The 18,101-nt window shown below is 36.9% G+C and overlaps 1 protein-coding gene across 9 annotated transcripts in view; it reads left to right on the top strand.

Annotated features, from left to right (window-relative positions):
- PARD3B (par-3 family cell polarity regulator beta) overlaps window positions 1-18,101 on the top strand; it is a 406,048-nt gene that overhangs the window by 193,443 nt on the left and 194,504 nt on the right. For 8 of the 9 annotated variants that reach the window (XM_064660627.1, XM_064660626.1, XM_064660624.1 and 5 more), the window contains 3 exons: window positions 4,914-5,099; window positions 11,074-11,244; window positions 14,387-14,516. In XM_064660627.1, coding sequence (XP_064516697.1) covers window positions 4,914-5,099; window positions 11,074-11,244; window positions 14,387-14,516 — 487 coding nt within the window. The remainder of the gene's footprint in view (window positions 1-4,913; window positions 5,100-11,073; window positions 11,245-14,386; window positions 14,517-18,101) is intronic. The other variant, XM_064660625.1, reaches the window with a different exon arrangement.

Here is an 18,101-nt window from a genome sequence, read left to right as displayed (position 1 = left end):
ATATTTAAGAGTATTTCTGCCTTCAATGAACCCATCTTAAAGGAAAGAAATGAGCAAGAAACTGGGCAAAGAGGGCAAGGACCCTGTGTGGGTGAATAGAGGACACCTGTCATTACTCAAGAGTAAGCAGGAAATTCACAGGAGATGGAAGCAGGGTCAGATCACTTGGAATGAATATAGAGAGGTTGTGAGAGTAAGTAAAAATGAGACAAGGAAGGCCAAGGCCCATCTGGAATTAAATCTGTCCAAGGATGTCAAGGACAAGAAGGGCTTCTTCAAATATTTCAATAACAAAAGGAAAACCAAGGATAATGTGGGCCCATTACTAAGCAGAAGGGGGACTCTGGTAACAGAGAAGTCTGAATGCCTTCTTTGCATCGGTCTGCACTGACAAGGCCAGCCCTCAGGAATCTCTGACCCAGGAGAGCAGGGTAAAGGAATGTTGGAAGGCAGACTTTCCCTTGGTTAAGGAGGTTTGAGTTAGAGAACAGCTAGGCAAACTTGACATCCACAAGTCCATGGGCCCTGACAGATGCATCAACGAGTGCTGAGAGAGCTGGTGAGGCCACTCATGATCATCTTTGAAAGGTCATGGCAATCAGGAGTGATTCTGTGAAAAGGACAGACCAAGCCATCTCAAAGCTCTCCCCATCTTGAGGACTCATAACTTGACTATTTGGACTTTGATTTATGTGAAGATTTCTTGTTTATCCTACTACCATTCAATTACTTTCCTATGCCTGCAGTAGGGAATAGCTTTAGTGATACACTATCATTTAATTCCTGAACTACTGGGGTATGATACATTTGTTATGGAAAATACATGATGTGGTTGTTGACCCAGTAATTTATAACATTAAACTGTAAGTTTTTTCCCAGGCTAGAAACATATTTGTGTTGCAGTTCGTTTCATTCATTCTGTGTTTGAGTGAATTTAGATTCTAGAATGATTTTGAGGTAGGAAGTATTTCTAATAGAATTCAAGGTTTAGTGCATTGGAGAGGATTTCCTTTACCAGACCATAATTCAGCTGATGGTGGTTGCTCTGTTGTAAAGTATTGATGTCTTGGGATAATGTTTTAGCACAGTCAGGGAAATAGAAGCAGCGGGAATCCAGCTCTGTGAGTCACTATCAGTATTTAATATTCATACCTGCATATTCTAGGAATAGGGGCCATCATTCATTACATTAGTTGCCCAGATGAAGCAGTTAATTGATAAGCTGTTAACTTAAGGATGACTAGAGCTCTTTTTGGTCATCAGTGAAAAGGCATTGCTTAGGAAGAGCTCTATCATCAGGATAATAATTTGAAACCATTTAGCAAGTAGAAGATGAAACCAGGCTTCTAGATTTTGTTCATTCCTTTTTTTCTCCTCTGTTTTTGCTCTTTTCTGCTGCTTCTCCCATCCTCACACAAATAAGTTTTCAATCTTGTATTTGCACCAAATAGTCTTGTTGTAGACTGACTACCAGGCATTTGCTATCAGATGCCATACAATGAGTAGCAGACGAAAATTTCAAGGGAGTAAAGACAGTTTACTTGCCTTACAATGAATTTATCACTGACTTGTAGATGTGCATCTCCTTTCCTCTTACCCATCCCTGTGAAATCATTGAGTTGTCATTCAGCTTCCACCATGGGTAACAAATATTTTGATAGTACTATTAGACACAGTTCAACGTTATTTTTAAATCAGCTTTTTCTGGATCTTAGAATAAGGCTGAATATAAATAATCAGAAGGAGACATTTTTAGAATGATTGACTATATTAAAAAAGAAACTTGTGAAGGACTTTAGAAAAGATTAGGGAGTTCTCTAGTAGTAGGTAAAAGCAGCTTAAATTAAATTTACTATGGTTTTTATATGCTGAAATTATCTGTTTCACAGAGAATTGTAGCAAGGAAAATGGTAGACAAATGTTACAGATTCCAAATTAGGTACTAAGGAAAACACAGGAAATGAAATATTGGCAAAAATTTACTGTACTTTTCTGGTGTCCTGCTGAATACACCTAAGCATTCAGACAGTGGTGTGCTAAGTTACTTTACAAGGGCTAATGCATGGCATGGTGTTCTAAATTGGGAAATATAGAACACTGAACAACTCTGTAACCTTTTTTTATGACTATGCTTCTAGCAATTTGTTTGCATCAGAATCTAAAACTAGACTAGGTTATACTGAAAAATTGTGTGATATCATTATCTTAGTAAGTTTACAGTGGAGACCTCTTGTAATCACCTAGTCAGTCTTTTTTCACCAGCGCTCGACTCAAATTCAGGCAGGCTCATCTGCCTGGTTTGTTTTCATATATTGGTCTGAGGGGAATGTATAGATCTTGTTGTCTTTGGTTTTTTACAAGCTTGTGGTAGCAAATGCTTGAGGTCCTCAGTCTAGAAGTAATGTGCATCTTGGAGCTTAGAGTGAAACAAGATGCTCCTGAGAAAGAAGCTAACAAGAAGACACAAAATTTTTTCCTGGCAAAAATACTGTGCCATCTCTTCCTTGGAAGTTTGTTTTTTTTTTTTCAGAATAATAACCTTTGTGCCAGGGATTACCTTCAGCTATTCCCATTAAAAATTTATCTGAAAGTGACCAAATTCAGTTTTATATGAAATCCAAGTTTGTATTGAGGTAGCATTATGAAGCAATTTGTGACTGCTCTGGTTAAGATAGGTGTGGGCACTGGGAGCTTTTATGTCCTGTGATAACACTCCCCTCAATGTTTTTCTAGTGGTATTGGGAAAGACATAATCACTGTATTGACATAGAGAAGGGACAAGTCTGATGCAGGTGTCATGGATTAAAGTGCAAAAACATCAGAAGCACACAAGAACTGCTTGCTTAAGGGACCAGGAAGGTAATACCTCCTGTCCTGAAGGCAGGAGACATCACATTTCTGGGGCCCTGAGAGGAATTTACGCTGTCCAGATTTGGACAGGATGTGCCATTTGAGTGGACTTCTGATCTAAGAGTTCTGAATTGACTGACAAGAATATGTGCAGTTTGAAAAAAAACTCGAAAGATTGGGTAGAAAGTCTTTCCTCCAAAACCTTGAGAAAGTTAAATGCAAAATGCTTATGTTAGAAGGCCAGTAATAGTGGTTTTTTCCTTGTACTGGTTCTTCTGAAGTCAGAACAGGAGTGTTTACAAATTATCATTCTGTATTTTTCACAGTTGTTACAAATTTATAGATTTTGGGGGATTACATTCAGGATGTCTATGTCCTGACAGCTATGAAATAAAACTGACAGCTTTGTAACTGAGAATTCTATATTTCTTGTGAACAAAGACAGAAGAACAAATGAGTAACACAGGTACTGGAGATGAATGGTGGTATCAAGACAATTGTCAGTGTTGGTGCTATGTCATTTTTATATTTGGCAGTTAGGCAAATTGTATTGACTTTAATATCATGTAGTTACATTCCAGGAAAAATTTAAACATGGTGCATATTGGGATTGAGATTGATGGTCGTAGTTCTCTGGTTGATGCGATTCCTCTCTAGCCAGCAGTTACTTCTCATCAGTGAAAGGGCATCTGAAATAAATGAAAGTGTACTTAGTGGTTACTGTTTCTTCAGGGTATTAATTTCTGCACTTATTTCTGGGATCATACTTCTTGTTGATCAGACAGCATGATACCTGAATACATGGGATTACTCTGGCTGCTGAGAAAACATCTATACTGCTGGCAGCTTTGCTGACAATTGCATTGATACTGTAGGTACTGCAGCTTAGGTACAAGAAATGATCCCTCATTAGGTAAAAGGATGATTGGCCCAGATACTGCACTACTCCTCCTTACATGTGGCCTCTACTTGATAATTTAACATAAGATTTTGGCACCCTTGAAGGCAGCACCCACTCATCTTTCAACTTGTAATTGTCTGTGTTTCCTTTTCCTAGGTTTTTTCCCATTAATGTTTCAAAGAATAGAAAATGTCCAAATGACAAGAAACAAAAGCTAATTAATTGTCTTAGAGTCACATGGATAAGGAAGAGTGTAATGAAATGGGATGTGATGCATAAGGTCTTTTCCACTTACACCTTCCATGAACACTTTATTCCATAATATGTCTCCTTATTCCAATTTTATTTTTGAGGTGTGCCAGAATAAATATTTCAGGCAAGAATTTGATTTTTTTTTTTAACTTCATGATTCTAACCTGCTTTAAAAAAGACAAACCAAGCAACCACACATCCCCTGTCTCCCCCAACAACAACAGCCCTACAAAACTGCAGATACTGTGTACAGTAAAAGAAAGTTCTTTCTGATCTTCTGTAGCTATGGATGCTTGACCTGGCAGTCTTGTAAACAGCAGTCTAATCCAGGGAAAATCTTGGGATCAGCCTATACCAGAAAGGAAAAAAAAAAAAAAAGCACAATCAAACCTCTATGGAGTAAAAGTATGTACAAAGGGAGTTAGTGTAGAATAAGTTACCGTGTTTTCAATTCTCACCCTCACTTTTGTTACACCAGCTTTCCTCTGCAGACAGGTTTAAGGGAAGGATAATTTTTTAAGGATGAAACTCAATTTTCAGAGGGGAATGGGATTTAACAGTACAACTATCATTACAGTTTGTGAGCTGCATGTAAAGATGTTGAGAGTTTTATGGCTTACATTTTTAATGCAGCTGTGTTTAAATGTCTTTTCTATATTCTGCTGCAACATCAGTTTTATATCATGTGGAACTAAGCTATTTTACCTTCTATTTAGGCATATTCCCAGGTATTATTAAAAATAACATTTTAAGGCAGATCTTGTGACAAAATGCCAGCTAAATGCATTGTTGGTTATAAATAAAGCTGCTTCTTCAAGCTTTCTGGAAGACTATTTCTTGTCTTACAAACCCACGGATGCAACTCATGCCATATTTTCACGTATGCTTTCATCCTTGTTTTCTCCAACAGAAAGGAGAGCCAAACTGCAGTATTTTTTCTCCAGAAACCACAGAGCAGCTGACCTTTGAGATTCCTCTGAATGATTCTGGCTCTGCTGGACTTGGTGTGAGTTTGAAAGGCAACAAATCTCGTGAGACTGGAGCTGATCTTGGGATTTTCATCAAATCTGTTATTCATGGAGGCGCTGCTTTTAAGGTATGGAAGAAGCACATCAGAAGATGACTGTTAGAATTCTGTCATTTCTGTGTTGAATGCTGAATCTCAGTTGATAAGCATTCTAGGAAGGAATACCTTGGTCACTCATTCCTTTAGATGAGCTGCAAATCTAATATTTTGTCCCGTGGCTCTGGTGTTGTGTGTGGTAGGGTTTACCACAATGAAAGTGAATTGGTGGAAACCTTGGGGGACATTGTGATGCTGCAGAAAAGGGCGAAAGGGAAGAAGGATAATGATGTGTAGTTATGAGTAGAGGCTGCCTTCCAGCTTCCCCACAGCCTACAGAAAGGGAAAAGTTTGCCTGCCGATTGGCTTAGTGACAGAGAAGTTGATATCTACACTGTCTCTGTAAATAAAAAACTGTCTTATAATTTTCTTTTTATTAAAAATATTTTTTTACCACTATACTAAAAACGTGTCTTGGCTGAACTCAACATCAATTGTGCAGAAGTTACCAATTGTTCCTGAGGTGAATTGAATTGGTAATTCTAAATTGGTGAATGACAGTGTTGTGAGATGTTCTGTTCCTTTTAAGGGCTGTACAAGGACTGTTGTATATTTTATGATAAAAAAGTATTTGAATTATTTTTTAATCTTCAAAAAATCTGTTGACAGCATTTTTTCCCCCAAATACCACTTGAAAAATGTAATCTTTTTTGAAATTAGAAACAAAAGACTTAATCTTTCAGGACTGTGTTTAACTCTTGTAGATCCATAATGTAATTTTTGCCTTTTCTGTTATCTCAGCAATTCCTTGCAGTTTTCTTTTCTGTAAAAATACCTTTTAATTCAGTGTATGTAAATTGCTCTGCTGACATCAACCTGCTGAGTAAGACAATTCACAGCATTAAAACTTTCATGATCATCTATTTACAGCAGCTAGTAAATAGCAATAATCAAGGGTTTAGCTTTGATCTGAATGCTTGATAGTTCCCTGCTTCTGTTATTTACCTGTCCTAGTCCCATGGTTATTTCAAAGCTTGGATCTTCATCTACTTGGTGTATATTAGAAATGAGTTAAGGCACAGTTGGCCAAATTAGGGCTGGATAAACTCAATTTATGTGCATGTCTGCTACAGAGTCTGACTCATTTAACTGTGGAAATGAGGCTGCCCTCTTTGTTTTCCCAGCTCTGTGTCCCTGAAATTGTCCACACCAGTTGCAGTGACAGTGTATATTGCCACAGATAAACTCATTGTTTTGAACAGCAAAGCTTGTGGATCCATGCTCCGGGCTGGCTGCCTGACTTGTCACATCACAGACGCATAAGACAACCCTTTCTAGCTGTGTTTATTTACCACTCTCTGTTCCCCCGTAGTGACCCACTCCAGAGCAGTTGATTTTGGCTTGTGACATCTGCAGACTAATAAAGAAGAACTTCTGTGCTCACACCTAAGTAAACCAGCACAGTTAGCCATCTTTACTAGAAGATTATTGTCTTGTGATAGCCTGTGGTCCTGTGACCTGTTCTCTATTCTACCCTTTCACCACTTAGAACTGTGTTGTGGTAATAGATCTGAATGTAGGCTCCAGAGCAAATGAGACAGTAGCTGAGGCTGTAGCTTCAACCAGAACTGTTCAGAGAAACTTTGCTCTGAGTTTTATACAAGTGCTCACAGAATGGCAGTGTTGGCATTTTGGCAGTGTTTTAAGACTCACTGTTGCGTATGCAATGGAGAGCAGCTGCCTTTCTTCTGTTTAATGACCTTTATATAGAACACAGCCTAATCAGTGGGTATTAACAATTAATAAAATTTCTTGTATCAAATTTAAAAGTGTGCACATATTTGTGCATAAATATTTAACGATGTCCTATTGTCCTTATTTTAAATCTCTCCTTGGAGCAAGTTTTGAAATGAAAATCTTTTCTTTCCAGATGGTAGTTGTCCAGAGCATTTTCCCATGCTATTCATTGTTACTCTCTGAAATGGATTATTATGGATTAAGACATGTGCATTTGCTTTTCAGTGTACAATATTTTCTTGGGAAACTGTCACAGGAGGAAATCATAAGGCTCACTGACATGAGAATTCTCTCACTATTTCTCACTTCTGCATTTAGAATTTAAAATTTGTTCAGTTTTGGTGTATCATGCTAATGTGAGTGGGAACTTTATCCCCTTGTCTATAAAGTCACTGCTTGTCTTCAAAAGAAGACAAGTAATACATCAAATTTCAGCACATTTGTTTCACTGATGAAGAAAATGCTTAATCCTTCTAATGCTGTATAAAGGTTTTGATACATTAAATTTCTTTTACCAGTGTCTTTTTTAGAGTGAAGAGTAATGAATGAGATGCAAACCCTCTTGTTTGGTTGCTGTTACTTGTTATTGGTTTGAACCAAAGGTCTGAAGAGAGACCAAGGTTTTTTAGTTTTTTGACACGTTAACACATTAATCCAGCTCTGATGTGTTACTGGCATTGCAAAGTGTGGTAAGGGATTTGTAAAAAAACATAATGGAAAATTTAGTTCTTTAATTCTATAGTTGATGATTTTTTTTTGTCCTACATAAAGATTTTAGAAAATGTCAATTCGTGAAGCATTATACATGCTACAGTAAGACACAGTTCTATTTACTGCTCTTGCTACAACACCAAAAGAAATGAAAATGCCTTAATGTTCCTAGTTGGTATTCTAACACTGTATCCTGCAGGAATAAAAACAGTTGCTTTTGCTGATTGAACCATTATGTCCCTTCCTAACATCCTTTTATAATTTTTGAAGTGTCTATTTTTTATCATCCCTAAGATAAGAGGTTACTAGAATACTTGATATTTGTAATTATGCAGAGCCTTTCATGTGAAGAAGACTAACATTTGACTGAGTTTAAATGCAGCATCTTTTTCCATAACCTAAAGGTTTTCAGCCTTGTTCATCTCGACACATCCTGGCTTTTCACTTCTGATGCATTCCTGATGATCAGGTAATTGCAGTCTACTGCAGTGGAGCCATTATAAGAAATGATGGAATACTTTCTACATGTGCATTGTTCAAATCAGACATGGTGTAGCTTGGACCTCCTTGGTCCTTCTGAGTAGGACCTCTTGGTCCTATTGCTGCTACAGTAAACATTGCTTGTTGTGTGCAGTGGATAGGGAAATTGGATAATTCCCATAAATGCCATCAGGGAATTCCTGAGAGAAATGTCATTGATGTGATAAGGGAAATAACTAGTTGTGCTTTAATTAAAAACGTAAGTCCTCGAAGAACATGGCAGCATATCTTCCTGCTCTACTGTAAAAAGCCTAAGTCTTGTGAATGACTATGTGAAGTATGTGGTAGCCATGTGGAGGTATGTTCTATCCCTTGCTGTGAGTCTTCATTAAAAAAACCAGCATTTTTTGAATTAAGCAAGGGAGGAGCAACATCACCCCTTATTAGAATAGCTCGCTCACAGTTTCAGAGGTGGCATTTGAAAACTGTTCTGCTGAAATGCCAAATGTTGTTTTTCTGCTGAAAAGCCACAAAGAAATCTACCTCTCAGAGATGAAAGAAGAAACGTGTTAAAACAACATTTAGCTTGTTTTGAGCCAAGCAGATTTTCTTGCAGTTCAGGCTTCCAAACCAGGCCATAACACAAGGGATGTGAAAATCTGTGTTTGGAAACTCTTTAAACGTTGGGATTTTTTTCCCTGGTCTTTAAAATGGCAAGAGGTTTTCCTGTGAAATAACTCGCACCTGAGCTTGTGTGAAACCAGTGTTCAGCTGTCTTCCAACCTGTCTTGTACAGGTGACTTAGCAAGTGTGGTTGATCAACATTTATAAAGGATGCACACCATTTTTCTCTGATCACAGTTGAAATGTTGAATTTTTCATTTAAGTGTTGCATGTAAGAGAGTGGGAAAAAGGGCGGATGCATCACAAGAAGCTCTTTAAGAATTAACATTATTAAAATGTAAATAAATATAAGGTCTCATACAAAAGTATCACAAGGAATATTAGAAATTGGGCCAATTGAGAACTTTCTGAGGCTCAGTGATTCATTTAAGAATATGCACTGTGTTCAGGACAGTTGTGTAGTCAGCAGATGTGGTCATGACAAGATGCATTTGATACTAGAAAGAAACTTTAACAGATATTTATATAGTGGTTTATCCACAGAAAGGAAAAAAAGAAATCCAAGAACCTGTGGGACAGTAGGAGGAGGACACAAGGACTTGTAAAATTTCTGTCTCACAGAAACTCACAAAAAAACCCCACCATTTTTTCCTCAAATTCCTGTTGCTGTGAATAGCTCCATTCATTTCAGCAAATATTGATAGAACACAAAGGAATTACAACATGTGCAAATAATAAAATTCACTGTTCAACAGTGTTAACTCTTCTCTCCCTAAACTTTAGCATGTGTGATAGCATCATTTTTATGTAGAGAACCCGTGGGGTTCACTTACTTTGGCTATATGTACATTTAAGTTGGCATGAAATATTCAGCAGAGGGGTGGGAGAGATTTCGGTATCTCTTCCAAATGGCATTGCTGTTTTCTATTCTCCATTCCCACACTCTCCTGAGAAAAGTTTTACTTCTCTTTGTTTTCCTTCACTGAGTGACTTACCTCCCAATTCTGTCTTTCCACCTTCTTGTCCATCCCAATTTATTTTGGATTCTGGTATATGCTGTTTCTTCTTCAGCTCAGTGGTTATCTCTACTCTGCTGTGGTACTAATGATACCCAGTTCCAACAAAAATAACGCTTAGTAAAACTGGGTGTGTCACAGCTACTGCAACTCACTTGAGCAAAAATAACTTAGACTTGGCAGAATAATTAATTGAACATCTTAGTTATAGAAAAAATAAAAATCAGATAGTATATATATTTTGGATTACTCAGATGCATGAAATATGTAAACAGTTCGGATGAGTGCCTTATGGAGAGTTTGTGATGAGCCTGTGAATTAACCAGATTCATTTTAACCAAGCAGTGTATTTATGTGCAAGAGCTTTCCCTGCTATTCTTCCTTCACTGCCTTATATTGGGTGTCTTCAGTTTTTTACTCTTTCTCCTTCTTGTTTGAAGTCTGATGCCAACCTGATAGTTGTGAATTTGACAAGCTTTAAAAGAAACTCTTGTGTCTGAATTATATGGACCTTGTTTTCTTGTTAAAGAGAGAAGTCCATGGCACATGCTTTTATGAAAAGAAATAAATCACAGATCATAAGGACAACAGCAATTGGATTCCTAAATCAAAAAACAGCAGTGTCCACAATTTTGTTACATCCACAAGTGTCAGTTAACCTTGGCAAATGAAACTAAATGACTTTTTCAAAGCACAGGTCACTTAATATGGCTCAACCCTAATTTTGTTATTGGCAGCAGTTTTGGATTTTGTAATATAGAGACAGCATTAATTAATAAGGATGTTTAAGTCTTAATGACCATTCTGAACTGAGAAGTCTAGTCCATATGATGGCATGGTAATCGTGACAAGGTGGAAACTAGTAAGACTCTAAGACAAAATTTGTGGAGCTATTTCTTACCAGACCTTACAGGAGATAATGCTGGGAAAATAAATTGCAGTACTCCTTTGTGGTTGAAATGGGGATACTAACAGCTGTGGTGTGGGCCCTTTTAACTAACCAAAATATTCTTTTCCATTTTTTGGAGGGATTGGGTTCTTTTTGTTCTTTATTATTTTGTTTTTGAGGGTTTGGTTGGTTTGGTTTGGTTTTTAACTGACATAAATAAAACTGTCCATGTGAGAAAAACAGCAGTCTGTGCATGCACTTCTGTTTGTGTTTGCACTATGAACTCTTTACAAAATGTAGTAAATAGAGGAAAAAATGGCCAATTACTGGACACAAAGTTATTTCCGGCACCACGCAGTCTCCTGTTTCTTGAATTATAGGAAACAATGTCCAATTGTCTTCATCTTGCTTTCCTGTATGTAGAACCTCTGCCTAACAATTAATTCTTGGGTTTTTAAGAAAAAATTCTGTTTTTATTTTTTGCTTGTAGGATGGTCGTTTGCGAGTAAATGATCAACTTGTTGCAGTTAATGGGGAGTCGCTGCTGGGCAAGTCAAATCACGAGGCCATGGAAACACTGAGGCGCTCCATGTCCATGGAAGGGAACATTCGTGGGAGGATCCAGCTGGTAGTTCTCCGGAGACTAGAGGTGCAGACAGAGGTGAAGCAGTAAATGCATTTATTAGATAAATGTCTTTCCACTCCCAGTGGTTTTGCATACAAGAGATGATGGCTCGCAGAGAGCTTCTCCTGGCTGAAGGAATTCTTGACTTTATGGAGAGAGGATTCACACAATGTTCTGGTTGATATCTTCTGGTTTTGCTGTTCCTGTTGAGACTAGGCTAAAAGTTGCCTCTTATTTTAATTTGACAAGTGTGAGAACAAAAGCAAATGTGATTCCAAAAAGGGTTAGTTTAAGATAATTGTGCTGATGTAGTTTTGACTGTTTGCTACCTCCTCAAAGCAATAGCTAGAATACAGATACTTTAAATTATTCTGATTTCATTTGTTGTTATAATCAGAGACCTTAGTATCTTAGTGTGACTTGGATTTTACTTCACTCTTTTTTAGTTTCATTAGTACTTTAATTATTTTTTTGAGTGTGTTTTTCTGGTCCTGTCTTCCCTTTTTTTTCCTTATTTTTGACTTTCAAAGAATTAATATTTTACTTTTCCTTCAGGATGGGTTTCTGAGTTGATTAACATAAAATTTGCTTAAGTAAGGTAACAAAATAAGAGAAGAAAGACATTTTTAACCATTATGTTTTCCAGACCTTGTATAAATTCATGTTTGCCAATTGCCTCTTATTTTGAAAAGGATTGGTTTTATGATCTCCCTTGCTCCCTCTTTTATGCATGTGTGCACATATGCACAGTCTCTCCTCATCTTTACATAGACAATATGTATGTTATACTGGCTGCCTTTTCTACTGATCCCAGTTTTAATTCTAACCCCTGAGTAAATATTTTAATAGGTTTTAAACATCTGTACAGTTCTTAAAAATAAAAGAGCGTAGAAGTAGGTTTGGGGTATAAAAGGTTGTAATAAATCTCATTGTAGAATTCCGAGGTATTATTACTAGTTTCTTATTTAGTAAGCATGACTGGAACATTTTAAAATGTTACAAACAATCATGTTTGTGGGTGTATTCACTTAAAATATCAGGGAGGAAGAGGATGAAAATCTGGTGTATCTTAGAGGAAAACACCTTTTTTGCTTTCCTTTTATATGAGACAGCATCATGCTGTAAGGAAGAATTATAAAGTATGTGTTATATTAATTGTGCACTTTTGTGATACAAGAAAGATAGCTTACCTTCAGAGAAGGCTCACTCCTGCAAGTTTTCTTTATTTCGCAAAAGCCAGTTTTCTTTTAAAAAACCTTCTAATCAATCAGGTTGACCTAATAAAAGTATGAGGCTGCTTTCTGTAGTTAAGTGTATAGTTTTGAATATTATCCAGATGTATGAAGGGAGTAAATAGTCTTGACTCATGCCCTATGAAGAATGCATAATGAGGTCTTGATTGAATCAAATTCATTTTAAACAGGAATTAATTTTTATAGGATAGTCTTTAGGTTCAATTGTAATTCCATTTGAGTCTGGAGAACGCAGCAGAAATGGATTGTTGCCCATTCTTTCCTTTTCTCAAAACAGCTACCAGAGTACTGCATCTCAGCTTGGTAGAGGGAGAATATGTTTAGAAATGCATTATTGTTTTTATTGGTCAGGACACTAATGGAGGTCTTCCATGACAGCTGTGTTTTATAAGATGTATACTCGAATTAGGCTGCTTACTGATCAGTTGTTGGGATATTGATTGTGTCATTTACCAAAGAGCTGGAAAAGCAGAGTTGTTGTTGATGTTAATTTAAGGCTCCTTATCCCAGTCCATCCAATTCTCCAATGGATGGTTTGGAGGTTGTAAGACTTAATTTAGCTAGCAGTATCCATGAAAAAGCAGTAAATGTGGACTTTACAATGTAAAGAATGTAAACTAAAGGATTTCCAGTTACAAGAAGAAACATAGCTGTCAGTGGCTGTGTGGTGCATGCATGTTTCTGTACAGAGGTTCAAAATAGCCTTTTCAAATGGCTTATGCTGCCCTGAGAGAGTGTTGCATGTGCTGCCTTCCACTGAGCCTACATTTGTAGCCATATTGTCACCGTGAGCATCCCAGTATTGATTTGTGTTCCAAGGTGCATTTTTTGCCATTTTATTATGCTTATTTTTGTTGTTATTATTCTATTACTATTTTATTATTATTTCATTTTTATCAAGTTACATTTTTCTTATTATTAAGCTTGAAAGACGAGGTTGCAAGGTGATGTGACGTGCTGTCCTTCCTTATGTGTTGGTTTGCTGGCAATCACTTGCCAATAAATTACATCTCTTGCATCGTTTTAAAAATAAATTACATGGGTTAAATACAAGTATTTCTTCTGTAGATATGACTATAAAATGTAACAAATTATATATTTAGTATAACATTTGCTGGCATGATGAACATGCAGTTTAAAAATAGAAGCCAGTTAGAACCTCCTTCAAAAAAACAGATATAAAATCACAGAAAAAATAAAGGTTGTTTTGAAAACTAGCCATAATATTCCCCTGTGTGGGTTTTCAGTTTTCCCTGAATAACGAGTACAGAAATGTCTTTCTGGGTCTGTCCCAGTTTTAGAAACTGTGATTTTTATTTTTATTTTTTTTCCCAACTTTTTTCCTTTGAGCAACTGCTCAGGAGAATAAATTAGGCGATATGGCATGTATGGGGGGTAGGAAATGTCTCAAAAGAAAAGCTGACTAGAGGTGTGACAGGAGTTTGTTTAGCTGCTAGCCAGAAGACCTGCGTTTGGGAGTTTGGTGTAACTCCTTACTTGCAAAACTGTTCTAGTGTGTGATCATCAGAACATATGCACTCAGTCTCAGAGAGAAGGGAACCAGCTGGCTGGCAGAAAAATACCATTGGCATTGCCCGTGTTCTTGTGTTGACAATGTCACAAGCTGCCCTCCCAGATGGAGAATTTGAATGAAGCCAGTTGTGGGTCATAAAAAAAAAAAGTCTTCATTTTCGTGCATCATCCTTAATGGTTGTTATTGCTTAGATGTTGTCTTATTTCATGGTCAGCACACACAAACAGCACTTTTGAAGCGATCTCTCGAGTTTCTCACTTGAGAGGAAGCAGTGTACAGTGAACACGTGACATCACACTGTATCTGTGCACTGGCTGCAGTGGTGGGTGCTCTCCTGCATTGTTGAACATGGAAAATTTTGTCACAATGTGTGGTTCTGTTTTTCCCTTAGGAACGCTCAGACCAGGGAGTCTTTCAAAAATCAGCCTTTGATGGGAGTCATAACTTCACAGCTGCTTCCCGACGCAACGATGCCATTCTTCAGCAACTCGTCACATGCAGTCCTCAGGAGGGAATAAAAGGTAGTCTCTAGATATCCTTCTCTGTGCTGAAGGAGAGTGCTTTGTGGGGTTTTTTCTGAAATCCACAGCCACTAGAAAAGCAGTTAATTAGAATAAGTGCACACTATGTTACTTTGAGGCTTGAAGATCCAGAGAGGGTGGGAGAGCTGACTCAGAAGTTGTGAATTAGATTCCTGGCACGAATTCCAGTTTAAGTAACAGTTTCGAGCTCGCTGCCCCAACACGTAAGGCTGGATAAAAAACAAATGATGAGTGCAAAATATATGTTGTCAAAATGTTTATTTTCTATATGTCTTTAATGAGTGCAATGATTTTTGCAGTTAATTTTTAAATTATGTCCCAGGTTATTATAAGCTAAATTAATTTATACTAAAACATGATATTCATAAAGTACACTTGCTATTTTAGATTTAAGGTAAAATTTGTTCAGAGGTTAGAAACATTCCCTTAATTTACAAATTGGAATGATATTAATGAACTCATTAAAAAAAATTAAGTAATCATGTACATTGTGCACAGAAAATATACATGTACGAGCATATGTAAGTAAGAGCTTTTAAGGCCACTTCTTTTCCCATCTTCTTTCATTTCTGATGGCATACTGTACTGTCTGTCCAATTTGCTCCTGACTCAGCAAGGTACTAACTATTTGAAAAGTTTAAGTATTTGAGATGGTCTTGACCCCTATCCTTTTAAGTGTGCTCTCATCCTTCAAGCCAAGCACATACTTAAATACCTTCCAGTAGGAAAAAAAAGATTTTCTTTGATGTAGTTGAATTATGCATGATTTTTCCCACTTCCCTAGACAACTGTGGAATCAGGGTGGCCTGCAAAAAGTAATTTCATAGGCTGCTGTGTGTGGGGTGCTTTTAGTCAAAACCAAAGAGCCCTTATCTGAAAAATGCAAGAAAAACTCCCACAGAATTTAAGGGTAAATTATTTGTGTTGACTTCAATATTTTGACAGTGTGATTCCAGGCAAAGAATTAGATACAGACTGAACCATTATAAATATTCAAAGATCAGATCCTTTTGTTTAGATCTACCTTACATTTCACTTGTTATGGATTTCACACTGATTCTGTAGTTACAGGAGAAAAGGAGCTTCTACCTTGGATCTAGCCTGTTTTGTAGACTTAGTTGTTGCCAAAGGATCAGAAAGGAGCAAATACCTTTAAATACTTCCTTAAAAAACATATAAGCAAATGCTCTGGAGTCATTGATACAGGTGAATGGCAACAGATAACTTGTCACTTAAATTCAAAACAAAGTGTGTGGAAGAGCTGTACTTTCAGATAAGGGTTCTACAGTTGCAATCCAAAAATCAAGATGACTAGTTTGCAGCCCAATCATAAAATCATTTTCAATAGGTATCTTTTTAATTAAAGAATTATGGCGAGAAGGCATTATAGCAAAAGAAATGTGATGGCCTCAGAAGAGAACATGTCAGATGTGGAAAGAATGCTTTGGAGTGCTGCTGGTACAGGCTAGGTCTTTGGCATGGCTAGGTCTTCCCAGTGGACAGCAAATACCAAAGGTGTTTCTAGCACTTACCAGAAGTATCATTGTACTACTATTTCAGTTGAAGATTTGGCATTTGATGAGTAAAATTGAAGTGATCTCAATGGAGAACTGCAGAGGCACTTGCAGCAGCAGGCGGCTGCAGTGAGGATCTGGTAAATTATGTTGGTGAAAGACACTTAGGGCTTACATTGGTCTCACATATTTCTCTTATTTTGAACTCACAGTATTAATTATTATTGAGATAATGCTTATTCTGCTTTCCATATGAGCCTGTCAGTTATTTCATCCCATCACTGGTTCAAAAATTTTTTTTTGCATTGTCTCTTATAAAGTTTTGTCCTCAGTCTTTCAAGGCATCTATAAAGGCAAAACACTACACCTGTGCACAACCCTCTTTTTAACTCAGTTATGAACTTGTGGTTGTATGTCTGTTTAAGGACATGAGTCAAAGACCTAGTGAGCTTCTTGTGACGGGCAGAAGCAGTCCTTTATACATGCTCACAGTGTACCATCCAGATCTTGAATGTAGAAGTACAGTTGGTACATTTTTACAAAGAATAATAAAAGACAGAAGAGATTTTTAACATAATACAGAATCTAATGTAAGAATTTAATGACAGGAGCTGTATTATGTTTAATAAAATGTCACTTTCCTAATTAATGTTTTCTAATAAGTTATTTCCAGTACCATTCACTCCTCCTACCAATAAAATTCTTACAAAAGCTCAGCAAAAATACACTGAAGCTTGGCCTGCTAATATTGCTGTCTGTTTTAAGAGTCTTTTTTATTATACATGAGCAAGAAAAACTAATATCTGGGGAAAAGTGCTTATAGCCAAAACATTAAATTTTGTCTTGCCTGTGGATATTTAAATAAAGGGGGAGGGGATACTGATTCAATATGGAAATGCCAACGTTTGTTCTATTTTTGCATGAATAATACTTGTTGCCTTCAGGTCCTCACTTCTTTTGCTGCCAAGCTGTTGCACAGTGTTTTTTAGAACAACCTCTTTGAGAGTTGATACTTCAGTGCCAGCAGCTTTACATTTCTGGTGTTGAAAGATTACTGGAATGTGTTTCATTAGAGGTTCTAATATATTTCTTATAACCCTACATTATAAACACTTATAGGGGAAATGCTGTCATCTCTCTGCTTAAGTAGGAGAACAATCAAACTTTTTCTAATACCGTAGACTGAGTCCTCATGGTTGTACAAGCATCTCTGTTTTCATACATATGTGGTAATGTCAAAATAGTAAATAAGGAAATGACATTCTTAATTATTTTATTTAATTATTTAGATTTTGTTTGTAAACACTGCATGTGTCTTGTAGACAGAATCCATTTTTACTCTCTTTAAGTTTATCTTTTTTACTCTCTTACTGTGTAGTATCTGAAAATTGAGTACATCTTGCTCAGTGGCTTAGAAGTTCCTCTGATTTTTCTGGATCTGTTAAGGTCATTTCCTGAGGTCTTCAACATGGAGCTGGTGACTGCCCCTTAGGTTAAATTCTCTCACTCTCTGGCTTCTGCTCCCATTTTCCTGGGAGCTGTAGTCCCTTGTGATCATTTCCAATTCACTGAGGAAATCTTGACATTTTTCTGTGTGTACCATTTGTTTACTGCAAGAAAAATACCAGTGGTAACCCACACCAAACAGCTTTAGTGAAATGATGTCTCAAGTACTGTGAATCTAAGTTGAAGTAACGACCTGATTTACTCAGCCTCTTGCTGTGGCTAGAGGTGTCTGCTCAAAGAGGCTGAGCACAGCATAAGAGTGTGTGATTTTTTTAGGTTTTTAAATTCTTTTTTGTCCATCAGATATCTCTTTCCTAGTTTGGGTAGTCAGTGGTTTAGGGACTTACTAAGTCAGAGGCTCTGTCTCTCCAACTTTTGGTACATTTTGTAATATTTTTTAAAAAATTTGTTCTCAAAGCATTCTCATAGCAATGAGTTCTATAAAAAATACTACTTTGTGTTTGTCCTAGGTGTGCTGCTTGATAGTTACACTGATTGTCGTCTTGTTACTGTGTATGACATAGTAAGAGGTTGCTTTTCACCT

The sequence above is a fragment of the Pseudopipra pipra genome, chromosome 7 (genome assembly GCF_036250125.1).
Source record: "Pseudopipra pipra isolate bDixPip1 chromosome 7, bDixPip1.hap1, whole genome shotgun sequence".
NCBI lineage: Eukaryota > Metazoa > Chordata > Aves > Passeriformes > Pipridae > Pseudopipra > Pseudopipra pipra.
This window is presented reverse-complemented; position numbering and strand designations above follow the sequence as displayed.